At 41.1% G+C, this 25,582-nt stretch overlaps 1 protein-coding gene and 2 pseudogenes across 1 annotated transcript; 2 read left to right on the top strand and 1 right to left on the bottom strand.

Annotated features, from left to right (window-relative positions):
- Positions 1-9,104: 9,104 nt before the first annotated feature.
- Positions 9,105-10,524, top strand: LOC116914854 (ral guanine nucleotide dissociation stimulator-like). The gene is made up of 3 exons (XM_032919304.1): positions 9,105-9,254; positions 9,380-9,576; positions 10,221-10,524. Exons 1-3 carry the CDS (start codon positions 9,105-9,107, stop codon positions 10,522-10,524), a joined length of 651 nt encoding a protein of 216 aa, XP_032775195.1.
- Positions 10,525-17,106: 6,582 nt separating this feature from the next.
- Positions 17,107-19,136, top strand: LOC116914951 (annotated as a pseudogene).
- Positions 19,137-23,703: 4,567 nt separating this feature from the next.
- On the bottom strand, positions 23,704-25,081 carry LOC116915014 (annotated as a pseudogene).
- Positions 25,082-25,582: the final 501 nt, after the last annotated feature.

A 25,582-nucleotide genomic window follows, 5' to 3' on the forward strand; every position in this document is an offset into this window, starting at 1 on the left:
GGGAATAAAGCCACTAGGGGAGAGGAAGTACAGTTAAAACAAACATGGGGGTGCAGGATACTAGGAAGAAGGTTTTAACAAAATGATGAGCTATCAAAAATCTATATGGAATTCAGTGACAAGAATTAAGAGAAATAAAAGTGATCGGTAACAGGGATAATATCTCCCTGCGCATTATTGATGAGGGAGATCTCAGAGACATACAGCACAGGGCAATCTGTTACTACTCTACATGGTTTTCCTTCACAAGTAAATTGCAGTTGTATCTGAGATAGATAAAACTGTTCTTTGTCCTTCGACTTGGTGCTAGGAGATGTTGAGTGTGAGGTATTAGGGAAGAAAGAAATCTACGGTAAGGACACAAATTAGGGAGGGCTGTAAGGGCACATTTTTAACCTGGGGCTAAAAAGAATCCACTGGAGAACTCAGTTGCTACCACATTGTTAGAATTAACACCTTTACAGAGTAATCTGGATTAGGACTCCACCCTCATGAACAGATAATACTAATTATAAATGGGAATGTTACTTCAAATACGATCTATTGCTTTCAAATATTTGTTCAATAAATATTTTCATCTCTTTGCACAGGGTGACACAATAAGATCCCAAGCAAATGACATCTCCTCAGTCTTGGACACTCCACTTACCAGAACCATACAAAAATATACAAAAAAGTACAACTTATTTCATTCTATTTTGTTTTAGAAGTAGAAAATAGACAAAGACAGGCATAAATATGTTCAAAGTGACAGGATGGGAAATATGTTATATGCAAATGCCAGCTAAATGAGTCTTAGAGTCTCTGTGCTAATTCCAAATATAATCAACTTCTAAGTAAAATACTACTGCATGAGACAAAGAAGTGCATCATATGTCTTTTAAAGAGTCAATTTATCAACAATTTATAATGATTACAAAATGCATGCACCAAATCACAGAAGATCAACAACAATGAAGCAAATCAGAAAACAGAGGAGGTGAGAGCTCAGTTGGCAATAATGCTTGCAAACTTCAATACACCACTTTTAATGGTGAGTATGACATAAAGACTGAAGGTAAATAAAGACACAGAGGATGTTAACAATACTATAAATCAATTAAAATGACAAGTAAAACATTCAGGCTAAAAGCAGCAGAAGACCCATTTCCAAGTGTTCATTGAATATTGTCGAGAATAGATACTATATTTCTCCACAAATTGAATCTACTGAATTAAAAGGTATTGTTACCTGTAGCAGTTAGGGTCTTATTGCTGTCAACAGACACCATGACCTACATGAGTTTTACAAAAGACAACATTTAATTGGGGCTGGCTTACAGGTTCAGAGGTTCAGTCCATTATCATCAAGGCAGAGCATGGCAGCATTGCAGCATCCAGGCAAGCACAGTGTAGGAGGAGCTGAGTTCTACATCTTCCCCTGAAGGAAGCCAGAAACATACTGAGCATCCCTAGGCATCTAGAAGGCGGGTCTCCAAGCCCACCCCACAGTGACACACTTCCTCCAACAAGGCCACACATTCTAATAGTGCCACTCCCTGGGCCAAGTATATGCAAACCATTACATTCCACTCCCTGGGCCAAGCATATGCAAACCATCACATTACCTCAACAGACTAGCTAAATATTAGTAAGTATTAGACAGCTTTTATTTTAAAAAGCCACAAATGGATGAAAATTAAACAAAACACTCTTAAGCAGAGCATTTGGTAAAATAAGAAATCCCACTGAAAAGTTAGAAAATACCAATAATGTAATCTAGCTTCCATAGGTACCAGCATTCATGCATGTACATACATACATACATACATACATACATACATACATACACACTCTCATATATAATAAAAACCATCATAACAAAACCAAAGGAATTCAGGAGAGGAATCTCACAATTACAAAACCCTTCAGGATGATTTACATCACTCCAGGAGACAAACTCAGGACTATCAAGAGTTTGTGGCTAATCTGGGCTACAAAGGAGTCCTTGTCATAAAATAAAAAACAAACAAATAAAAAAATAGTGCATTGTGCACTCACAGTAGAACTTTTGCCTGCCATAGATTGAAAATGCTTTCAATATACAACATTCTAAGTATCTAAGAACATTAAAAGGATTATATACTGAGGCAACTGGGACTTGTCCTAGAAATGCAAGAATAGTTTAACATAAGAAAACCTATCAATACAATGCACCATTTGTATTGTATTGTATAAATGAATGCAGGGAAATAATATTTTCAATTAATGTAAAAAATAGAAAAACATACTTTTACATTATTTCCTTAAAGATTTAAATTGTTTTTTTTGAGTATGTGTGTGTGTGCGTGTGTGTATGTAAGTGTATGTGTGTATGTTTTATTTATGTATGTGTGTATGTATGTACATGAGTACTAGTGCCATTAGAGACTAGAAGACAGCATTGGATCCCTCAGAGCTAGACTAACATTTGACCTGACATGGGTACTAAGACCTGAACGTCAATCCTCTTCAGAAACAGAAAATTCTTAACTGTTGAACCATCACTCCAGCCCTAACTTCTGTGATTCTAAAAAGTACACAGAAATAAACAGGCATGTAAAGGAATTTAGTGAAGTACAATATATTCCTCCCTGTATGCTTTTAAGACAGGCAATGGCAAAAGTTAAACTAAAATCAGGGAAAAGTTAAGGATACTTGGTGGCATACAATGTTGTAACATGGTTTCAGGTTGTACTGCCAGTTCAAAGCAGCACAATTGGACAAGAAAGGACTAACAGAAACCAAGATATTCCATGACAAATCCAAATTTACAAAATATCTTTCTACAAATCCAACCCTACAAAGGGTAATTGTTGGAAAATTCCAACACAAAGAGGGAAACTACACCCTAGAAAAAGCAAGAAAGTAATCTCCTTGAAACGAACCCAAAAGAAGATAGCATACAAACATAGTTCCACCTCTAACATGAAAAATAACAGGAAAAAAGAATCACTATTCCTTAATATCTCTTAACATCAATGGACTCAACTCCCCAATAAAAAGACATAGAATAAGAGATTGGATGGTGAAAGAAGACCCAGCATTTTGCTGCATACAGGAAACATACCTTAGTGACAACATACCTTTGTCAGGCACTACCTCAGAATAAAATGCTGGGAAACAATTTTCCAAGCAAATAGTCCCAAGAAACAAGCTGGAGTAGCCATTTTAATATCAAATAAAATCAACATTCAACCAAAAGTTATCAAAAAGATAAGTAAGGACACTTCATATTCATCAAAGGAAAAAATCCATAAAGTTGAACTCTCAATCCTTAATATCTATGCGCCAAATGCAAGGACACCTTCATTAATAAAAGAAACCTTACTAAAGCTCAAAGCACACATTGCACATCACACAAAAATAGTGGGAGATTTCAACACCCCACTCTCATCAATGGGCGAATCATGGAAATAGAAATTAGAGGCATAGAGAAACTAATAGAAGTTATGAACCAAATGGATTTAACAGATATTTATAGAACATTTCATCCTAAAACAGAAGAATATACCTTCTTCTCAGCACCTTATGGTACCTTCTCAAAAACTGACTATATAATTGTTCACAAAACAGGCTTCAATGTACACAAGAAGATTGAAACAATCCCATGCATCCTATCAGATCACCCCAGACTAAGGCCAGTCTTCAATAACAACAGAAAGCCCACATATACATAGAAGTTGAACAACCCCCTACTCAATGATAACTTGGTCATGAAAGAAAGAAAGAAAGAAAGAAAGAAAGAAAGAAAGGAAGAAAGAAAGGAAGAAAGAAAGAAAGAAAGGAAGAAAGGAAGGAAGAAAGAAAGAAAGGAAGAAAGAAGGAAAGAAAGAAAGAAGGAAAGAAAGAAAGAAAGGAAGGAAGAAAGAAAGAAAGAAAGAAATTACAGACTTTTAATAATTTAATGAAAATAAAGGCACAGCATTCCCAATTTTAAGGGAGACAGTGGAAGAAGTGCTAAGAGAAAAATGGTTAGCTCTGAGTGCCTCCAAAAAGAAACTGGAGAGAGCATATGTCAGCTTCTTGACAGAACACCTAAAAGCTCCAGAACAAAAAGAAGCAAATACATCCAAGAGGAGTAGAAAGCAGGAAATACTCAAACTCAGGGCTGAAATCAACCAAGTAGAAACAAAAAAGACTATAAAAAGAACCAACAAAACCAGGAGCTGGTTCTTTGAGAAAATCAACAAGATAGATAAACCCTTGGCCAACTAACCCGAGGACACAGAGAGTATATCCAAATTAACAAAATCAGGAATGAAAAGGGAGACATAACAGAATTTGAGGAAATTCAAAAAATCATCTGATCCTACTACAAAAGCCTATATTCAACAAAACTGGAAAGTCTGGAGGAAATGGAAAATTTCCTAGACAGATACCAGGTACCAAAGTTAAATCAGGATCAGATAAATGAGTTAAACAACCCTGTAACTCCTAAAGAAATAGAAGCAGTTATTAAAAGTCTCCCAACCAAATAGGAGGCCAGGACCAGATGGGTTTAGTGTAGAATTCTATCAGACCTTCATAAAAGGCCTCATACCAATACTGTCAAAACTGCTCCACACAACAGAAACAGAAGGGAGCATTATCCAACTCCTTCTGTGGATCCAAAATTATGCTTATACCTAAATCACACAAAGACCCAATGAAGAAAGATAACTTGAGACTAATTTCCCTTATGAAAATAAATGCAAAATCACTCAATAAAATTCTTGCAACTCTAATCCAAGAACACATCAAAATGCTTATTCATCATGATCAAGTAGGCTTCATCCCAGGGATGCAAGGGTGGTTCAATATATAGAAATCCATCAATGTAATCCACTATGTGAACTCAAAAAAAAAAAAATCCACATGACCATCTCATTAGATGCTGAGAAAGCATTTAACAAAACTCAACACCTCTTCATGTTAAAAGTCTTATAAAGATCAGGAATTCAAGGCCCATACCTAAAATAATATATAGCAAACCAGTAACCAACATCAAACTAAATGGAGAGAAACTTAAATCAATCCCACTAAAATCAGGGACTAGGCAAGGCATCCCACTGTCTTTCTAATAGTCAACATAGTACTGGAAGTCCTAGCCAGAGTAATCAGACAAAAAAGGGGGTTCAAAAGAATACAAACTGGAAAGGAAGAAGTCAAAATATCACTATCTGCAGATGATATGAGAGTATACTTAAGTGACCCAAAAAGTTCCACCAGAGAAATACTAAGCCTGATAAACAACTTCAACAAAGTTGCTGGGTATAAAATTAACTCAAACAAATCAGTAGCCTTCCTTCACTCAAAGGATAAATAGACTGAGAAAGAAATTAGAGAAATGACACCCTTCACAATAGTCCGAAATAACATAAAATACTCTAACCAAGCAAGTGAAAGATCTGTATGATAAGAACTTCAAATCTCTGAAGAAACAAACTGAAGACGATCTCAGAAGATGGAAAGAACTCCCAGGGTAATGGATTGGCAGGATTAATACAGTAAAAATGGTCATTTTGTCAAAAGCAATCTACAGATTCAATGCAATCCATATCAAATTCCATCTCCATTCCTCATAGAGTTAGAAAGAGCAATTTGCAAATTCATTTAGAATAACAAAAAACACAGGATATTGAAAACTATCATCAACAATAAAAGAACTTCCGGGAGAATCACCATCCCTGACCTCAAGCAGTAGTACAGAGCAATAGTGATAAAAACTGTAATGGTATTGTTACACAGACAGGCAGGTAGATCAATGGAATAGAATTGAAGACCCAGAAATGAACCCACACACCTATGGTCACTTGATCTTTGACAAAGGACCTAAAACCATTCAGTGGAAAAAAAATAGCATTTTCAACAAATGGTGCTGGTTCAACTGGAGGTCACCATGAAGAAGAATGCAAATTGTACAAAGTTTAAGTCCTGTACAAAGTTAAGTCCAAGTGGATCAAGGACCTCCATATCAAACCAGAGACACTCAAACTAATAGAAGAAAAAGTGGGGAAGAGCCTCCAACACATGGGCACTGGGGAAAATTTCCTGAACGAAACACCAATGGCTTATGCTCTAAGATCAAGAAAGGACAATGGGACCTCATAAAACTGCAAAGCTTCTGTACGGCAAAGGATACTCTCATTAGGACAAAATGGCAATTAACAGATTGGGAAAAGAGCTTTACCAATCCTACATCTGATAGAGGGCTAATATCCAATATATACAAAGAACTCAAGAAGTTAGGCTCCAGAGAGTCAAATAACCCTATTAAAAATGGGATACAGAGCTAAACAAAGAAATCTCAGCTGAGGATTATCAAATGGCTGAGAAGTACCTAAAGAAATCAGGGAAATGCAAATCAAAACAACCCTGAGATTATACCTCATGCCAATCAGAATGACTAAGATCAAAAACTCAGGTGACAACAGATGCTGGTGAGGGTATGGAGAAAGAGGAACACTCTTCCATTGTTGGTGGGATTGCAAGCAACTACAACCACTTTGGAAACCAGTCTGGAGGTTCTTCAGAAAACTGAACATAGTACTAAGGAACCACTCCTGGGCATATACTCAAATAGTGCTCCAAGATACAACAGAGACACATACTCCATTATGTTCATAGCAGCCTTATTTATAATATCCAGAAGCTGGAAAGAACCCAGAGGCCCTTCAATAGAGGAATGGATATAGAAAATGTGGTACATCTACACAATGGAATACTATTTGGCTATCAAAAACAATGACTTCATGAAATTCATAGGCAAATGGATGGAACTAGAAAATACCATCATGAGTGAGGTAACCCAATCATGAAAAAACCCACATATTATACACTCACTGATAAGTGGATATTAGCCCAAAAGCTCGAATTACCCAAGATATAATCCATAAACCACAGGAAGCTCAAGAAGTAGGAGGACCAAAGTATGGATGCTTCAGTTCTTCTTAAAAGGGGGAACAAAATTATTCATAGGAGGAGATATGGAGGAAAAGTTTAGAGCAGAGACTGCAGTAATAGCAATTCAGAGCCTGCCCCATCTGAGGATCCAGCCCATATATATACAGCCACCAAAACTAGACAATAGTGATGAAGCGAAGAAGTATATGCTGACAGGAGCCTGATAGAGCTATCTCCTGAGAGGCTCTCAGTCAGAGTGTGACAAATACAGAGACGGATGCTCACAGTCAACCACTGAACTGAGAATGGGGTCTGCATTGGAGGAGTTAGAGAAAGGATTGAAGGAGTTGAAGGAGCTTGCAACCCCATAAGAACAATCATACCAACCAACCATAGCTCCCAGGGACTAAACCACTACCCAAAGAGTACAGATGGACAGACCCATGGCTCCAGCTGCATATGTAGCAGAGGATGACCTGGTTGGGCACCAAAGGAAGGAGAAGCCCTTGGTCCTGCCAAGGTTGGAACCCCCATTGTAGGGGAATGTGGGGTGGAGAGGCAGGAAGGGAGGTGGTTGGGTAAGGGAAACACCCTCATAGAATAAGGCACAGGAGGATGGGATAGGGACTCTTTGAGGGAAACCAGGAAAAGGAATAACTTCTGAAATATAAATTAAAAATATCCAATAAAAAAGAATTAAAAGGCAGGAAAAATCTTGAGGTCTAACACAAACAGAATGGAAAACACTAGACAAAATCAAGTGATGAAGAAAAACTTTGATTTTTATGGGGAAACAGAGAGGGGATAGAGGGAGGGAGAGAGGTAGTGAGGGATGGAGGGAGGGAGAGAGGTAGTGAGGGAAGGAGGGAGGGAGAGAGGTAGTGAGGGATGGAGGGAGGGATGGAGGAAGGAAGCCTGAAAATAGCACACGCACACACATGCACACAGGGTCACACCCGCAGACACACTCATGTAACCATGTATTAAGGCATATGCCCCTCACACACACTGGCAGTCACTTGCATGTACATGCATTCTCACAGGCATGCATGCATGCATGCATACTTTATACGGACTGGGGAATAAAAGAAACCATAAAAACATTGCAAAATGAATAAAGAAGAATGAATATTTCATTTTGACAAAGGAGACATGTTAATAAACTATAAAACTACCCTGCCACACTCTGGAATACCAGGTTAAGTTCCAACACATGTACATGACTTGGATTCCTCAGATCACTGGCTTGCTCAACAGTGACCCAGACACTGTGAAGGAGGGAGTGACCAGGGGATGAACAGTGAATAACTTTGTAGCAAACACCACAGGGAACAGCAAAAAGAGAAATCGCAGAGGATAGACAAAGAGATAGAATACCAGCAAGTGTGGGAGATGAGGAACTAGAGAAGAGGTTGGCTGCCACATAATACAGCATGGGGACAGAGAAAGTGTGGCGTTCGAGTTTCATTCGGTTGTTGTGATAAGCACCAAGACTAAATGCTACTAAGGGAAGGGAAAGTTTTCATGTAGGAGACAGATCACAGTCCATCACTGGAGAATTAGGACAAGGACTTAAACAAGGATTTAAAGAACAAGCAAAGGAAGATGATTCCATTCTGAGCCAGTGCAGGTCCCATCTCCTGAGCTGGTGGGTGTGGCTGGGCTGGTTGTGTACAGAGAGCTGCAAACCACTGGGCGTAAGCCCTTAAATAATCATGGTGGTAAACTGATTCCGGGAAGGACAACTCCTATGTAGGCACGCTGACATTGTGGGGCTGCTGGCTGTCACAGGCGTGCATATGATCTCATTCCACACTAAACACACACACAAGGTCACATAGAAGCAAGATAACATAGATAGGGTTTATGGTCCAATGGGCTAATTAGGGTTGAGAATAGAATTAGGTTTACTGATGCAGTTTGACATTCAGGACTCAGATTGCTAAGCTCATGTGCTGACTACATCCAGACATCTCTTGGGAGCAGTGGAATGCGAAACACCTCTGTAGCTGTGTCTATTTGTGAACCTTGGAGGTGGGAGGGGACATAGGAGTCTTTTAAGAAAGCCCCATTGATGAAGGAATAGTAATGTGACGTCCCCTTGACAATGACCTAACAATGTAGAACCTTGGTAACCACACAGTCAACTGCTTAGAGCCAGCCGACCAGGCTCCCTTGTCTGAGACCCTAGAGGAAGCAGGATGTTTTCTTGCTGTTTTCAGACTACTCAAGTCACAGGCCACAAGAAAAAGAACAGAAAAGGCTGTGGCTGTAGCTGCAGTCACAGGGTTTACTCTTACCTTCAACAGCTCTGGCCATGTACCCGAAAGAAGGCAAAGCGCAAAAGCCAGGTAACCACTCTGAAATTGGGAACGTTTTGTTCTCTGTATTGGCAGTGTAATAATTCAGGAAAACATGGAATGATAGCACCCAATGAGAGTGAATGTTTGAATCATCCACTTTGATCTCTCATCAGGGTGAGAATGCATCTGTCTCAGAAGACCAGAGGGAGCGTTGTAGAGAGTCAAGGATAAGTGCAGACACATTGCAAAAGCTGGTGGACCACTTGGTGCCTTCCCTGCAGGGTGGGGACCCCTTCTTTGTCCCTGCTTTTCTCTCCACATACAGAAGGTTTGCCACCCCGCTGCAGGTGCTGAATCTGCTGTGTAAGCGGTGAGTGCCTACCCTAAGCCCAGAGGTGTCAGATCTTCTTGTTGTTTCTGGAATCTCTCTCTCTCTCTCTCTCTCTCTCTCTCTCTCTCTCTCTCTCTCTCTCTCTCTCTCTCTCTCTCTGATAGTGTTTGTGTGTGTGTGTGCGTGCCTATTTATTGTCTAGAGAATTGTCAGGATCCAGAAGCATGAAATATAAAAGTGCTTCTCAAAGGCTTGGTCCAAGGGAGTGGGCTGTCCAGAACTAAGACCCTAAAATGGGCGTAGCTATCCCATATACCTTGAAAAACTGCTTTATTCCTCACCCAATATTTTTGAGGTCTTGGTCAAAGCAGTTCTATGTGTAAGAGAGGTTCTAGAAATATTGGAGTACCCACCAGAGATGTATCCAAAGTAAAGACTCATGAAAGGATAATCTCAGAGACCCTGTGACCACTGAGAGGTCTGGATAGAGATGTTTGTGTTCACCCTTTACACAAATATATTTAAAGCAACTACTGTGTGCAGGTGAACTAATAATTCTGGAAGAAAATAGAACTTTCAGGATTTAGACTCCATTCCTTTCCAGAAATCACCATGTCCCCTAGATGTCTTTAAGATGGGGGGCATGGGACAATACAGGTGACATTCTTTCTGGTCTTCTCTAGCTATGAATACTTCAGCTCTAATAATGAAGAGGATGAACAAGTGAAGAACACCTTCTGTAGCTTCCTGAAAACATGGATGGACAAGAACCCTGAGGACTTTTGGGATTACTCAGACCTGCTCCCTCTAAAATACCTGAAGACATTCTTGAGTATGAACATGCCAGATTCAGATCTCATTGTCCATGTCAATAAGCTCCTGATCCAGTTGCAGACCGATCAGTACAACATTCCATATGCCAAAGATGAGGAAGACTTAGATATGGGGAGCGACACATCCTCACAGCCAGAGTTTGAAGGGTATTAACCAGTAGTGAAAACAGACACTCTGAAGCCAGAACCAACTTGAGCAGCAGAGCTAGAGAGTACAAAAGTCACCAGAAGATGCTGTGACACATGTGTAACTGCAGCTAGATGTACCAGCACCAGTCCAGGCAGCAGGCCAGAGAGCAACTGTGACACCTGTGTCTTAGCCTGTCTATAGATACAGTGTATCTTTCATGTACTGAACCCTTGCTTCAGTGTGTCTACCTACTTAGAGAATGGCCCTGCCCACCCCCCAGGCACTATTTGAGTCTACCCCACATCTGAACTGCAGACAGCTCCTGTTCTCCCACCCTACAGAATCTCCCTTGTTTTCCCTCCAGCACACTCTTCTGATCCGTTCAATGTTGTGTTGGTGTTAATACTTTGTTAGGGTTTTTAATTATCTAAAACAAAACCAATCTAATGAGAGAAAATACCTGCAAATTATGAATGTGCTATTTGATATATGTTATTTTATGATTATTTAAATAGCTCTTATGAGCAAAAAATAATTATAAAATAAATATAAGCACAATGATTAATTTTTATGATTTAATTATAACAGGTAGAAGACCTAAATAGTCATTGCTCCAAAGAAGATATATACATGACCAATAAAGCACATGAACTAATGTTCTATAGTATTATTTGTCTGTAAACTATAACTAAAGGTGAGGAGTGGTACTACTTTAATTTACTAATTCAAGTTGTCTATACTCTTAAACACAGAAATTCCAAGTGTTGGAAAAAATGTGGCATCACAGAATTATGGCTTACCTACTGTCTGAAATAATTTGCCAATTCTTCAAAAAGTTAAATAGAATGATGATAACTCTGCTCTTGTAATGAAATGTACATCCCCAAAAGAATTAAAGTCAGAATCGAAACAGCATACATGTTCTGAAATTGATTAAGAGATTAATTGTAGTATGTGCTAGTGCATACAACAGCACAGGCAAGTTTTAAAGTTATTTTGCTAAGCCAAAAAGCCAAGTATAATTCTAGAATTAGGCAAACATTTCCTTAATAAATAGATCTATGCAGACAGAGAGCTGAACGGTGGCTTCCAGTGACTTAAGCTGCTTAACAGGTAAGATTGTGCTTTTCAAATGAAGAAAACATTTTCTACAAGTATACAATGTATTTTGATTTTATCCACACCTCATAACCTCACGTCTACTCATTCAATGACTTGCCAACCAGACTCCTTCCTGGAATTTATTTATTTGTTTGTTTATTTATTTATTTATTTATTATTTTTATTTTATTTAAAAACCTGGTCCAATTATTATGGTTCATGTAGGAATAGGTTATGTGGTCACTTACTAGTAAATAAGTCAGTGTTCCACTGGTCATATCCTCAAATCAAAGTAATTCTTGCTCTCCAGATGACAACAACTCAACTAGCACTTCAGCTAGGGGTAGAAACCTCAGAATTTCCTCCTTGCAGCCAGGAATAGGCACAAAAAACATAGATGCACAGGAATCCCATAGAAACACTAACCTGGAAGCCATAGTATATGCATGAAGGATGAATAGAATAAAAACAGACCAGGAGCTTCCAAAGAGGTCAATGGATTCGTTTTCTGTTGACCATCTGCTGCTAAGCATGTGGACTGCACTCAAGAGTAATTTGTTTCCCCAGAGACTTCCCTAAGAGAAAACTGAACTTGAAATTTCATGTGGTTATCAATTAGAGAAAACCCTGGGTTAAGGATATGTGCGTGAGTCCACTTCACCTTTTAGCTTTAGGACCCCATCTGGTGCAGACTCAGGAAGGCCCTGTGCATGCTGCCTCAGTCACCTTGAGTTAATGTGATCTTGTTGACTTAGAAGGTCGTGTGTGTGTGTGTGTGTGTGTGTGTGTGTGTGTGTGTGTGTGTGTGTGTGTGTGTGTAAAAACAGAGCCCTTAAAAACTAACTAGATACATACACAATAGTGGGAACTCTCTTTCTTAGGAACTTAGTTGCAAATCAGAGTACTGAACCGCATCACCTGTGACAAAAGGGTGAAAAGATAAACTCTAGGATTCTTGTTGTCTGTTTGCATACAACTAAACTAGCTGGTGAGTTCAGTCTATTGGTAATGATAACAGCGACCTGTAAGTTTAAAGGCTGTATCCTTGAAGAGGCCAAGTCTCCTTGATAATTGGGAAAACAGATTTTCTATTTTTTTAGTCAATCATTTTATTCATGTATATTTCAAATGATATCCCCCTTCCCAGTTACCCCTCCACAACACCCCATCCCATCTCTCCTCTCTTCCCTGCCCTTTGCCTCTATGAAGGTGATACTCCACGCACTTACCCATTCCCCCCTCACTGCTCTATTATCCCCCTATGCTAGGGCATCAAGCTTCTACAGGACCAAAAGGGCCTCCTCTCCCAATGATGTCAGATAAGGCCATCTTCTACTACATATGGGGCTGCAGGCGTAAGTCCCTCTAAGTATACTCTTTGGTTGGTGCTTTACTCTCTGGGAGCTCTGGGCTTTCCAGTTAGTTGATATTGTTCTTCCTATGGAGTTGCAATCCCATTCACTGCCAAAGTCCTTACCATATCTCTTCCATTGTGGACCCTGGGCTCAGTCCTATAGTTGGTTGTAAGACTCTGCATTTGTATTGGTTAGGTGCTGGTAGAACCTCTGAGGAAACAGCCATAGGAGGCTCCTGTCAGCAAGCGTTTCTTGGCATCAGCAAGAGTGTCTGGGTTTGGTGTCTGCAGATTAGATGGGTTCCTAGGTGGGGTGGTCTCTGGTTGGCCTCTCCTTTGGTTTCTGTTCATTTTTGTCTCTCTCTCCTTTGGACAAGAACACTTCTGGGTTTACAATTTTGAGATGGATAGGTGGCCCCATCCCTCAACGGGATTGTGCCCATCTACGGGAGATGGTCTCTACAGGTTCTTATCTCCCCTTTGTTGCCAATTTCAGCTAAAGTCATCCTCATTGGGTCTTGGGAGCTTTACATTTTCCTAGCATCTGGGACTTGTTAGTGGCAACCCCCAATTCCACATCTTCAACTTCTATATATTTCTATTTGATTTCCTGACCATCTGTACTTCTCTCCTGTCCCTTTCAATATCTGACCCTACTGCACATTTTCTCTCCCTTTCTCCTTTCCTTCCCAGCTCCCTCTCTACCTGTTCCTCCTGTGATTACTTTGTTCCCCCTTCTATATAGGATTGAAACATCCACACTTTGGTTTTCCTTCTTCTTAAGCTCCATATGGTTTGTGGATTGTATCGTGGGTATTCTGAGCTTTTGGGCTAATATCCACTTATCAGTGAGTACATGCTGTGTGTTCTTTTGTGTCTGGGTGACCTCACTCAGGATGTTATTTTCTAGTTCCACCCATTTGCCTGCAAATTTCATGAAGTCATTCTTTTTAATAGCTGGGTGCACTATTTTCTAAATGTACCAGAGATTGTCCAACAGATTCAGGAACCCTGGCAATTCGCGTAATGAGGTGTTTAAATCTACTCCTGATCATGTTCCTGTCCTAGAACAAGTGACCATGACATCCCATTGAGAGGATTGTGACAGTCAGTCACTTAGGGACAACATCTGAAGTCCTTCCAGATGAGGCATCCCTAAGATCTCAGATGGACCCAATAGAAAGCATCTGCCTCTAGATCCCACCCCACCCCCAAATGTTTATGAGGTCCTATCGACAATGAACCATCTTATGGTGTCTGACTTATTGAGCAATAACACTCCAGGGAAGAGTTTTCTCTCCCTGAACCTCAACCAGGCCCAACCACATAGGTGACTACACTTGACCACAAAAACATCTTGCTCTGTGGCCCTGACTTTGGCCCCTAGATGCCCACCATTTCTCACTACCTGCCAATAAGTTGAGGAGGGCCAGTAGTCTGCCTTTGCTCCAGCTTTTACAGGAAGAGCTGTAATACATTGGTCATTTTATGTATGGTCAAGCACCACAAGACTTTCTCCATCCAATGGCCAGGTAAAGGATTCCTGTCTACTGTGTCCCATACATAGACCTTCGCAGATGGGCAGACCCACAGCCAAACATTAGGTAGAGCTTGGAGAATCCCATGGAAGAGGTAGAGGAAGAATTGGAGGAGGTAGAGGGATCAAGAACATAAGAAAACCCACAGAAGTAACAAATCTGAACTATAGGGGCTCACAGGGACTGAACTGTCAACCAGGGCGCATGTTTGACACTGACGTAGGCCTTCCGCACATGCGCTACAGTTGTGTAGCTTCACCTACTTGTTGAACTCTTAACAGTGGGAACAGAAGAACTGTCTCTGACTCTGTTGCCTGTCTTGGGGAGCCTTTCCCCTTACTCGGCTGCCTTGTTTAGCCTTAATAGAAGAGGAGGTGCCTAGTCTGACTGAGAGTTGATAAGTCATGGCTTGTTGATATACACAGGAGGCCTGCCCTTTTCTGAAGATGAATAGAGGAGAAAGAGGAGGAGATGGGGGTAGATGTAGGGAAGGAAGTAAGAGGAGAAGGAGAGGGACTGTGGTCAGGATATAAAATAAATATTTAAAAGTATTACAAGGCAGGAAATTCTTGATTATATCACATATCAGCAAAGAAAACAATGAAGACAGAATGATAAAAAGGAAGCACTCAGAGAGATGGGGGGAGGAGGAGGAGGGAGGGGGGGAGGGAGGGAGGGAGACAGAGAGAGAGAGAGAGAGAGAGAGAGAGAGAGAGAGAGAGAGAGAGAATGTGTTAGAGAGAGAGAGAACAGAGACAGAGTAGAGGGCAGCCTGCTCCAGAGAAGATGAGGCGATCAGGAATATAAAAGTCTAGTGTCTTCTACAAGGCTGGTGTTTGTAAGCATCTTTAAGAGGTTTTCTGCTCCTATTTTAGGATGGGTCAGTTTTTAGAAAAAGACAAAATGGTGATTGCCTTACAGTTTTGGCAGAAACATGTCCTGATCAGTCCTTCAACTAGTTGAGGCCCAGAAGCAGCAGGGGGGTGGGGGTAAAGTGGTGCTATTGATGGAGAAAATCAGTACCAGGCACTGTTTAAAACTACCAAGTATTATTGCAGGATAGTGTAAAAGAAGGCAGCCATCTTTGAGGTCCACCGTTCTTATTAACTATATGGTCCTTCTTATGATCTTTCCTCCTATCACTGAGTTTCTTTAAGTCCTAATTCTTCTGTGTGAATGTTGCTTTTTAAATCTTCTTCTCCTTTGCTATCACAATTAAATTTATGAAGATTAGAAGGGTGGACCCTCTACCTGAGTCCTGTCTCTGCCACTATAGGGCATCTATGAAAGTTTTATGGCTGCAGTTTTTGGTGACATGCTCAGCCTCTTAGACAGTTGTGGGGGGTGAGAATTCCCTTCTCCTTGTAGACTGTGGATGTCTTGATAATTTGTAAACTATCAAGAAGACCTGGTCTAATCTAAGATGTATCCTCTGAACTGAGATGTCTCTGTTCCCATTATCAATAAATTGAATGCACCACTTAGTTGCCATCATATAGCCACCAAGAATCCAGTGTTTATCTATTCTCCCTTTTGTCACAGGGGATCTAGCTCAGCACCCTGCTTTAGAACTAGCATTCGTAGAAAGAAGAGTAATTTCCTACTATTGTGCATGCATAACTAATCCGTTTTACAGAGAACTGGCTTTTCACTAACCAGTAAGAGGAAAGCTAGTCTATAAATACACAGACAAATACCACACGCAAATGCAATCACAAAGGCATGCATACATACATACTCACATGTAAACTCTGCCATATACGTGCATACATGCATGCAGGCATTTACATATAGATGCACTTAATATATTTAAAGATGTGTGCACTAGCATGCCCTGGCACTTGCTGACTGGTATTTGAACACATGCATTGAAATGTGAAGGCAAGCATATAAAACTTGTGGGGAATGGGAAAAAGGAACTGTGTAGACATAGCAAAGAAGAGTAAAGAAAGATGAGCACATCTGCTCTTCAATTTGACAGGAGACAAGATATTCATTAACTATAAAATGAACCCCACTCTGGAGTAACACAGAAGTCCCAACACATGCACATGACTTGGATGCTTCAGATACTTGGCTTGATAAAGATTGACCCGGACACTCTGTGAGAAGGAGAGAGGTGGCTAGGGGATGAACAATGAATGGCTTTAGAGCAAACACTACTGGGAACAACAGAAAAAGAAAACAGAGTATAGAGGAAGAGGTGGGATGCAAGAGAGTGAGGGAGATGAGGAACTACAGAAGAGGTTGGCTGCCAAATAATGTGGGATGAGGACAAGGGATAGAGTGGTGTTTGATTTCCATTAAGTTGCTGTAGATAGCACCAGAACTAAATGCTACTAAGAGAAGAGAAAGTTTTCTTGCAGGTGACAATTCACAGTCCATCTCTGGAGAGACTCAGGACAAGGACACAAGCAGGAATTGAAATAAGGAGCAATGGAGATGAACCCCTCTGAAAGACACCTAGGGTTCCAGCTTCCATCATATATGCTGGTGAATATGGCCGAGTTAACTGTTTAAAGAGAGCAGCAAGGCTCTGGTATTAAGTCCTAAGATGATTGTGCAGGTGAAAACTAACTCTGGATAAGACAAGTCCTATGCAAGAACACTGACATGGTGGGACTGCTTGCTGTCCCAGGTATGCATATGCTCTCATTACACACAGAAAAAAACATGCAAGGTCACATAAAGGGATTGGGATAATTAGGGCTGAATTTGTGATTATGGTTACAGATGCAGCTTAACAGTAGGGACTCAGCTTGCAAAACTGAGGTACTGTCTATATGGAGATACCTCTCAGAACAGTGGAGTGGGAAACATGTATACTTGTGTCAATTGGTGCACCTAGGAAATGAGAGGGGACATGGGAGCCTTTAAGGAAAGTCCTGTTGAAGAAGGGACAGTAATGGAATCACCCTGTTGAAAATGACCTAACATTGCAGGTAAAACAGTGCTTAGAGCAAGAACTGTAGGCTCACTTGTCAGAGACAGTAGAGAGGGCAAGCTGTTCTCTTGCTGTCTTCGAACTACTCGAGGCTACAAGAAAGACAACAGCGAAGGCTATAATGGTTTCTGGAGGACTAGGGTTCACTCTTGCCTTCAAAACCTGTGGCCATTTTCCTGAAAGGAAAAAACCTTGACCAAGGCCAACCAAGGCTAGAACCACACAGACCAGGTAACCACTCTGGTTTTTCTCTCTGTTTAGCAGAGTAATAATTGATAAGAAGAAGCAATCAGAATGTTGCAGACATGTGTCCTTTTGAAACCGTGCCCTTGATCTTTCCTCAGGGTGAGAATGCTTCTGCCACACAGGACCTGAGGGAGACCTGCAGACACTCACACATCAGTGCAGAGGCTGTGGTTAAGCTGGTGAACAACCTGGTGCCTTCTCTGCCGTAAGGTGACACCTTTGACTCTGCCTTTCTGTTCATATATAGAAGATTTGACACCCCCTACAGGTACTTGACCTGCTGTTCCTGAGGTGAGTGTAAATTTCTAAGGCCATAGTTGACAGATCATCTTGATGATTCTGGGTCTCTGTCTCTGTCTCTGTCTCTCTGTCTCTCTCTGTGTATGTGTGTGTCTGTCTCTGTCTTTCTCTTTCTGTCTGTCTGTCTGTCTCTATCTCTATCTCTCTCTGTGTATGTGTGTCTGTCTCTCTGTCCCTGTCTCTGTCTGTCTGTCTCTGTCCGTCTGTCTGTCTGTCTCTGTCTCTCTCTCTCTGTGTATGTGTGTATCTGTCTCTCTGTCTCTCTCTCTGTCTCTCTCTGTCTCTCTCTCTCTGTCTCTCTGTCTCTCTCTCTGTCTCTCGCTCCCTCTCTCTCTCTCTCTCTCTCTCTCTCTCTCTCTCTCTCTCTCTCCTCTCTCTCTCTCCAATCTCTTCAACTGCTTATTGGGTAGATAATTGTCAGGATCCAGCAGCATGAAGTAAGAAATTTCTTCTCCCGGTCTTGATCCAAGTAAGTGGGCTGTCAAAGCTTGAGACTCACCCTAAAATAGATGTACATATCCCCTCTACCTTGAAAAAATACTTCATTCTGCTCTCAATATTTCTGAGGACTTGGTGATTGTAATTCTCCCATATGTAATGAAGGTTCAGGAAATATTGGAATATCCTATAATGATGTATCCAAAGTTGAGATATAGTTAGTGTAATACAGGTGACCATGTGACCACTGAGATGTCTGAATAGAGATACATGTGCTCAACTTTCGCAAAGATATATTGAATGCACTCACTGTGTCCAGGTGAACTCATAATTCTTTGAGCAGCCAGAAATGCCAGTATTAGGTAGGTGTCCTAGGAATTTACAGGTGACGTTCTGTCTTGTCTTCTCTAGGTATGCAAACTTCGGCCCTTATTCTGAAGAAGATGAACAAGTAATGAACACAGTCTGTAGATTCCTGGAAACATGGATGAACAAGAACCCTGAGGACTTTTGTGACCCATTAGATGTGTGCACTCTGAAATATAAAAAGTCCTACTTGAGTGTGTACATGCACCACTGTGATCTTAGTGTCCATGTCAAGAGGCTGCTGACACAGTTGGAGGAAGAACATGCTAAGGATTCCCAGGCCAAAGATGAGGAAGACTCAGATCTGGGGAGACACACATCCTCAGTACCATGGATTGAATGGGTATAAATGCGCAGGGAACTGAGTCACTCTGGAGCCAGATCCAACTTGTGCACAGATCTGGAGAGCACAAAAACCTCCAGAAGATTTTGTGGCCCATGCATACCTGCAGCCAGATGTGGCAGCAGCCGTTTAGCCAGCACACCCGTGAGCAGCTGTGGAACCTGTGTTTCAGCATGTTAGTAGATACAGTGATTTTCAGTCATCTCCTGCTTGCTACACTGGGCCTACCTATTGAGAGAATGGCCCTGTCACCTGTGGTCATCAATTTGAGTCTGTCCTATACCTGTGCTGCTGTTTCTGCCCCTCATAATCATCTGCTGATTTCAATCCAGTAGCAGTTCCAACCCCACAGCCAGCCTTCCCCTCCTAAGAAATAGCCTTCTTACCCTTTCTGACTTAAGTATGGGTTTTAATAAACTGTTAGTGTTTGTTTTCAGTTTTTTTCAAAGTTCTCTTTTGAGCAGAAATAATTAAAAAGATAAACATAAGCATTTAAAATAATTAAATATTGTGCTTAAATTACAACAGGTAAAAGATTTAAATAGTCATTTTTCTAAAAAAGGTATATGCATGACTAATAAAGCATATGCCCTAATGCTTAAAATTATCATTCAATAAACTTCAGTCCTGTGATAATAATTCAGTTCACACTTAATTGGCTATACTTTAACACACATAAATCCCAAGTGTTGGCCATGATGTGATATGATAGAATCATGGCATATTACTAGGGCACAGGTAGAATGTGTTACCTAATTTCTGATATACTTTGTCAGTTCTTCAAAAATATAAATACCACTATTATGACTTTGCTTCTCTAATGATGTATAAATCTCCCCAAGTACAAATAACAGAAATCCAAACAGTCAAAATGGTCTGCAGTTGATAAACAGACTAATTGTAATATGTGCTAATTCAAGATTACATGGACAATTTTCGAAGTCACTCAGTTAAGCCAAGAAGCCAAATAAAAGTCTAGAATTAGGCAAAAATTTTCTTAAGGAATAGATCTATGAAAACAGAAATCTAAAAGTTTGCCTCTAGTAGTTTGGGTAGAAGAAGGTTTTTAACAGGTAGAAATGTGCTTTTCAAATGAAAAAAAAAATCTCTACAAGTATACAAAGGCTGTTGATTCTATCCACCCCTCATCACCTCCCATCCACTCATCCCAGACTTCCCAAACAGTCTCCTTTCTGGTTGTTTGGTTTGTTTGTTTGTTTGTTTGTTTGTTTGTTTATTTATGATACTAATTGATGATTATTATTACTATTTTCTTTACACTCTGTATCCAATAAGTATGGATCCTGTAGGAATAGTTATGCTGCCACTGACATAGTACACAATTATAATCAGTCTACCACTGGTCATATCCAAAATGATTGTCCCTCCCCAGAAGACAGCAACTGCCATCAGCATTTCAGCCAGGGAGAGGACCTGAGAAACCCTTTGTCCACAGCTATGAATAGGCATAAAAAACAAAGATGCACAGGATTTCCATTAAAACATAATGTATACAAAAAGTGTGTATAGTAAAAGAAAAATTCATTATATAAATAATAATGAAATATAAAAAGTAAATTAAAAAAAAGTCCTGATAGGACATTATGAGACCAGGAGAGTTCTTCACAGATGGAAATGGGTTCATTTTCTATTGGCCTTGTGTACTGAAAATGAGGACTGCACTAAAATGAAGTGTTTTTCCCTAGAGAATGTCTTAGAGAAAACTAAATTTTCAAATACAAGTGGGTATCAAGTGGACATAATCCTGGGTTAAGGATGGGTGCATGAGGCCACTTCTCCAATTTAGGACTGAGTGTTCCAAGGTGTCTCCCTCTGCATAAGGTCTGGCTATGGGTCTCAGTATGTCCTGTGATCTGCTTCAGGAGAAGCTTCTCTGACAATGATTGAGCAAGGCACTCATCTACGAGTATCATAGATCATTAGGAGTCACGTTTTTAACTCTTTCTTTTGTAGAACAGGGCTATTTAGGTTTTGCCCAGGTCTCTGAACTATCTAATCTTAGGTTCTTGGTCAGCAAGGAAGTGTGAGGTATAGGGTCCATCTCAGGGAGTTAATATTAAATCGAGTCAGATATCTGTCTGTTACTCTCACAATATTTGTGTCACAGTAGTACATGCATATCTCACAGACCTCACACCATTGTAAGTCAAAGGTTCTGTAGTATGGTTAGCATTTATGTTTTTCTTGGAAACATGCCGAGTTTTTGTTTTTTTTTTTTTTGTTTTTTTTTTTTTTTTTGAGCATTTCTTATTTACATTTCGAGTGTTATTCCCTTTCCCGGTTTCCGGGCAAACATCCCCCTAATCCCTCCCCCTCCCCTTCTTTATGGGTGTTCCCCTCCCCATCCTCCCCCCATTGCCACCCTCCCCCCAACAATCTCGTTCACTGGAGGTTCAGTCTTAGCAGGACCAAGGGCTTCCCCTTCTACTGGTGCTCTTACTAGGATATTCATTGCTACCTATGAGGTCAGAGTCCAGGGTCAGTCCATGTATAGTCTTTAGGTAGTGGCTTAGTCCCTGGAAGCTCTGGTTGCTTGGCATTTTTGTTCATGTGGGGTCTCGAGCCCCTTCAAGCTCTTCCAGTTCTTTCTCTGATTCCTTCAACGGGGGTCCTGTTCTCAGTTCAGTGGTTTGCTGCTGGCATTCGCCTCTGTATTTGCTGTATTCTGGCTGTGTCTCTCAGGAGAGATCTACATCCAGCTCCTGTCGGCCTGCACTTCTTTGCTTCATCCATCTTCTCTAATTGGATGGCTGTATATGTATGGGCCACATGTGGGGCAGGCTCTGAATGGGTGTTCCTTCTGTCTCTGTTTTAATCTTTGCCTCTCTATTCCCTGCCAAGGGTATTCTTGTTCCCCTTTTAAAGAAGGAGTGAAGCCTTCACATTTTGATCATGCGTCTTGAGTTTCATGTGTTCTAGGCATCTAGGGTAATTCAAGCATTTGGGCTAATAGCCACTTATCAATGAGTCATGCAGAGTTTTCTAGGGCAGAAAATACCTGAAAGCTAAGGACTCTCACCTTTGGCTTTCTCCCATCTCAGAGTGCACTTTCCACTCCTAGAGCATCCACTGTCTCAGTGTGAGCTACTGTGATGAGCCCAGTCAAACTCTCCATGTTTTGCCTCTCCAGTGGACATCCCCAAAGGCTGGGGGGACACGGACCAAAAATGTATATCTAAACAGAATTCTCAATGGAAACTTTCCCTTAAAGAAATGCACTAAGAGAAATGTTCACCATCCTTAGCTCATCAGGGAAATGCAAATAAAATGACTCTGAGATTCCATCTTTCCTTTCTGATTGGTACAGTAAAATCACAAGTGATGTCATGTTAGCGAGGATGCAGAAGAAGGGGAACACTTCCATTTTTGTTGGAAGTGCAAACTTGTACAGCCACTTTGAAAGAGACATGTTGGTTTCTCCTAAGGACAAACATGTTAGAAGGTCACTTGATAAACTATAACCATACAAAACTTACTGGTAATGGAAACAACCTAATGACCTTCAACAGAAGAAAGGATAAAGGAAATGTTTTACATTTGCACAGTGGAGTATTATACAGCTGTTAAAATCAACGCCTTGTTCTATTCAGGCAAATGGTGGAACAAGAAGACAAACAAGATATGAACTCACTTATAAGTAGAAATTACTTTTTTAAGGATTTAAATGTATTTTAATAAGGTGATGCTGCATTACTGCTCCATTTCTCAGAAAAAATTTCAAATTGAAGGTATCAGGAACAAACCATTGTATACCAATAAAAATGCACAGCGTAAGTACCTAATATAGGCCAGACTAAGAGCTACTGTCAGACTTTCAACACACAGCAACTCTGTCCCAGGCTTGCTAGGCCTATCAAGAAAAGCTGTGAACAACAATAGCAGAGACACAAAAGTGTAGTCCTTACCCAAGAAGATGAAGGCAAGTTCACACAAATTTTTTTAAAATATACTAAACTCAAACTCTCAGGAGAAAATGTCTTCCTTAGCACATCAAGGGGTCATATTGAGATATAACAGATCCATATGTATGCTGTAACCTCTGTGGACATTTGTCTGAATTCCCCCCTGGGAGTGCATGGAGGATTTGGGCTGGGTCATTGGGTCATCAGAGGACATTTAGGCTTTATGGTAGGTAAGGCAGTGTCTCTGGGGTTGAGGGGAATAAAGATGAAAATTTAACGTGTGTGTGGGCACGCGGGTATGTGTGTATGTGTGTGTGTGTGTGTGTGTGTGTGAGAGAGAGAGAGAGAGAGAGAGAGAGAGAGAGAGAGAGAGAGAATGATCAAGATTAGTGAGGCTCTGAGTCCATATCCAATAGTTCTCCAGGGCCTCAACCCTCAATATACTTCAGGAATGCACCAGACACACTTGATAACGCAATACCACACCTCCCTTGCCCCTTGCCTTCAAGGATACTCCCTAGAATAATATAAGCAGGGAAGACCTATCTATTGGGAAGAACCCCTAACACTTTTCCAGGGTAGAATTCTAGCTAGTCCAAAAAAGGGCCCCTCTTTTAAGCGCTGCAGGAAACTAGACAATGCAACTTTATCTAATATCGGCAGCATTTATTTGGAGCAAATTCAACTCATAGAGCTGAACAGTTGAATGTAGGAGGAGTTCCACCAACTGCTACAATTCCTTCCATTTTAGCAGCTTGGCCAAATTGTTCAGTTGTTGGTGGGGTCAATCCAAGGGTTCCTTCCATCTGGCACCATAGTGGAAGATGCTGGAGGCACTGGAGTGCCAGGTGGCACAGGAGTAGGGGGCGTGGAGCCTCTCTTGTTTACGCCCATAGCACCTCCCATAGCCATTGGGCCCATCCTTATCTCTTGTTCTCTCGCATCAGGGAAGGTTCCCTTGTATCCTTCCTGCTCCTGTCACATCATTTCTTCCTGTTTCTGCATCTCATTCCTCATGCCTCAGTTCTAACTGCTTTCATTTCTGAACCTCTTGGTTATGCAGCTCCTCCATTTTTCAAAGCTCTTATTGATGTCTCATCAACTCCTTCCTCATTAGCGTAACCTGGTGCCCATGGTGTGTTGCCTCCATCTCCATCTCCAGCCTCTCACAAGCCTCCTTGATCTTCTGGTCCACTTGGTCCTGCTGTTGCTTCTCCATCTCAGTGAGCGCCTTCCAGTGCACACCACACTCATACTCACAGGACCCAGGCTGTGCGAATCTGGGTGACTGTTCTCTCTCCTTGTGAAATTGTGTCTTATTTATAATCAGCTTCTCTGGAAGTCTCTCTTCATTATCTAACCAGTCCATAGGCTCTACAGTGACAGGCTGAGGAAATGTGGTTAGCAAGAATGAGCCTTCACTGCATCTGCCCAGAGCTTTCTGAGAAGCTGGCTTCAATGAGAACCCAAAATGCCTTTCCCTCAGGGCCTTCTTCAGTCATTTACAATGACCGCAGCCCTGTCCACCTGGACAAACACAGAGAAAGCTTCTTCAAGCAGTTCACTGGACACATACTGAGGAAGGCTGTGGACTGTAAGGATTGCACTATGACAAGGAAAGAGCGCTTGCAGTTGCTTTGCACAGAGAGGCGAATTGTCCAGCTCCACTTTGGCAATTTCCGTTAGGGTTCCTGATTCGAAGAGAAGAAAGTAAAAGCCTTTTTTCTCATAAGTGAAAACTTCTCATGCTTTTCCATATTTCTCCAAAAGTTTCCTCATTTCTTCCTCAGTAATGTCAGGAGGAAGATTGCCCACAAAGAGATGGCTACATTGGGTAAAGGTCTCTCTCCTAAAATTCTTCAAGTCAATAGTCAAGCCTTCATTCTGGCTGCTGGAATACTGTCCATTTGCAGGTTTTAGTGGAGGTGGCTGCTGCTCCTGCAGCTTCTGGTGGTGGTGGTGATGTTGATGGTGCTTCCTTGGAGTATAATTCTGCTTCTCCAACTTACCAGTTTTATTGCACTACATTTTTCCGCCCTTGACTTATATTTGAACACATCAAAGTGTCTGTCCCCCAGTCCTAACCCTGATTCCTCTGCCCACAGTTCAGAGTAAGGGCACTACTGCACAGCCACCACCACTGCAAGAAAAGAGGGAAACTACTTTTAAAGAAAAGAATAACCATGTTACAATCGACAGACACAGAGAGGCTAAGTAACAAGGAGTGCCCAAGATGCAGACACATGCTTCTCACTGTGAAGTGGAAATAGAATAGACACATTGGCTGTATTGGAGTAGGGTCCAGTTAGGGGAGTGGTCTAAAGGAAGGGAGGGGATGGGAAAAGGAGGAATCAGATGGGGAAGACAATGGAAGAGAGTCCTGGGAGAATAAGTTAGAATTGGGGTGGGTAATCTCTGGGATAAGATCTATGAGGGTGACCCCAGCTTAGATTCCTAGTAGTTTGGGATATTGAGTCATTTGTAACCATAAAGATTTCCAGTGGACAGATTAGAAAATCAGCCCTGGTG

This window comes from Rattus rattus, chromosome 13 (genome assembly GCF_011064425.1).
Source record: "Rattus rattus isolate New Zealand chromosome 13, Rrattus_CSIRO_v1, whole genome shotgun sequence".
Lineage (NCBI taxonomy): Eukaryota > Metazoa > Chordata > Mammalia > Rodentia > Muridae > Rattus > Rattus rattus.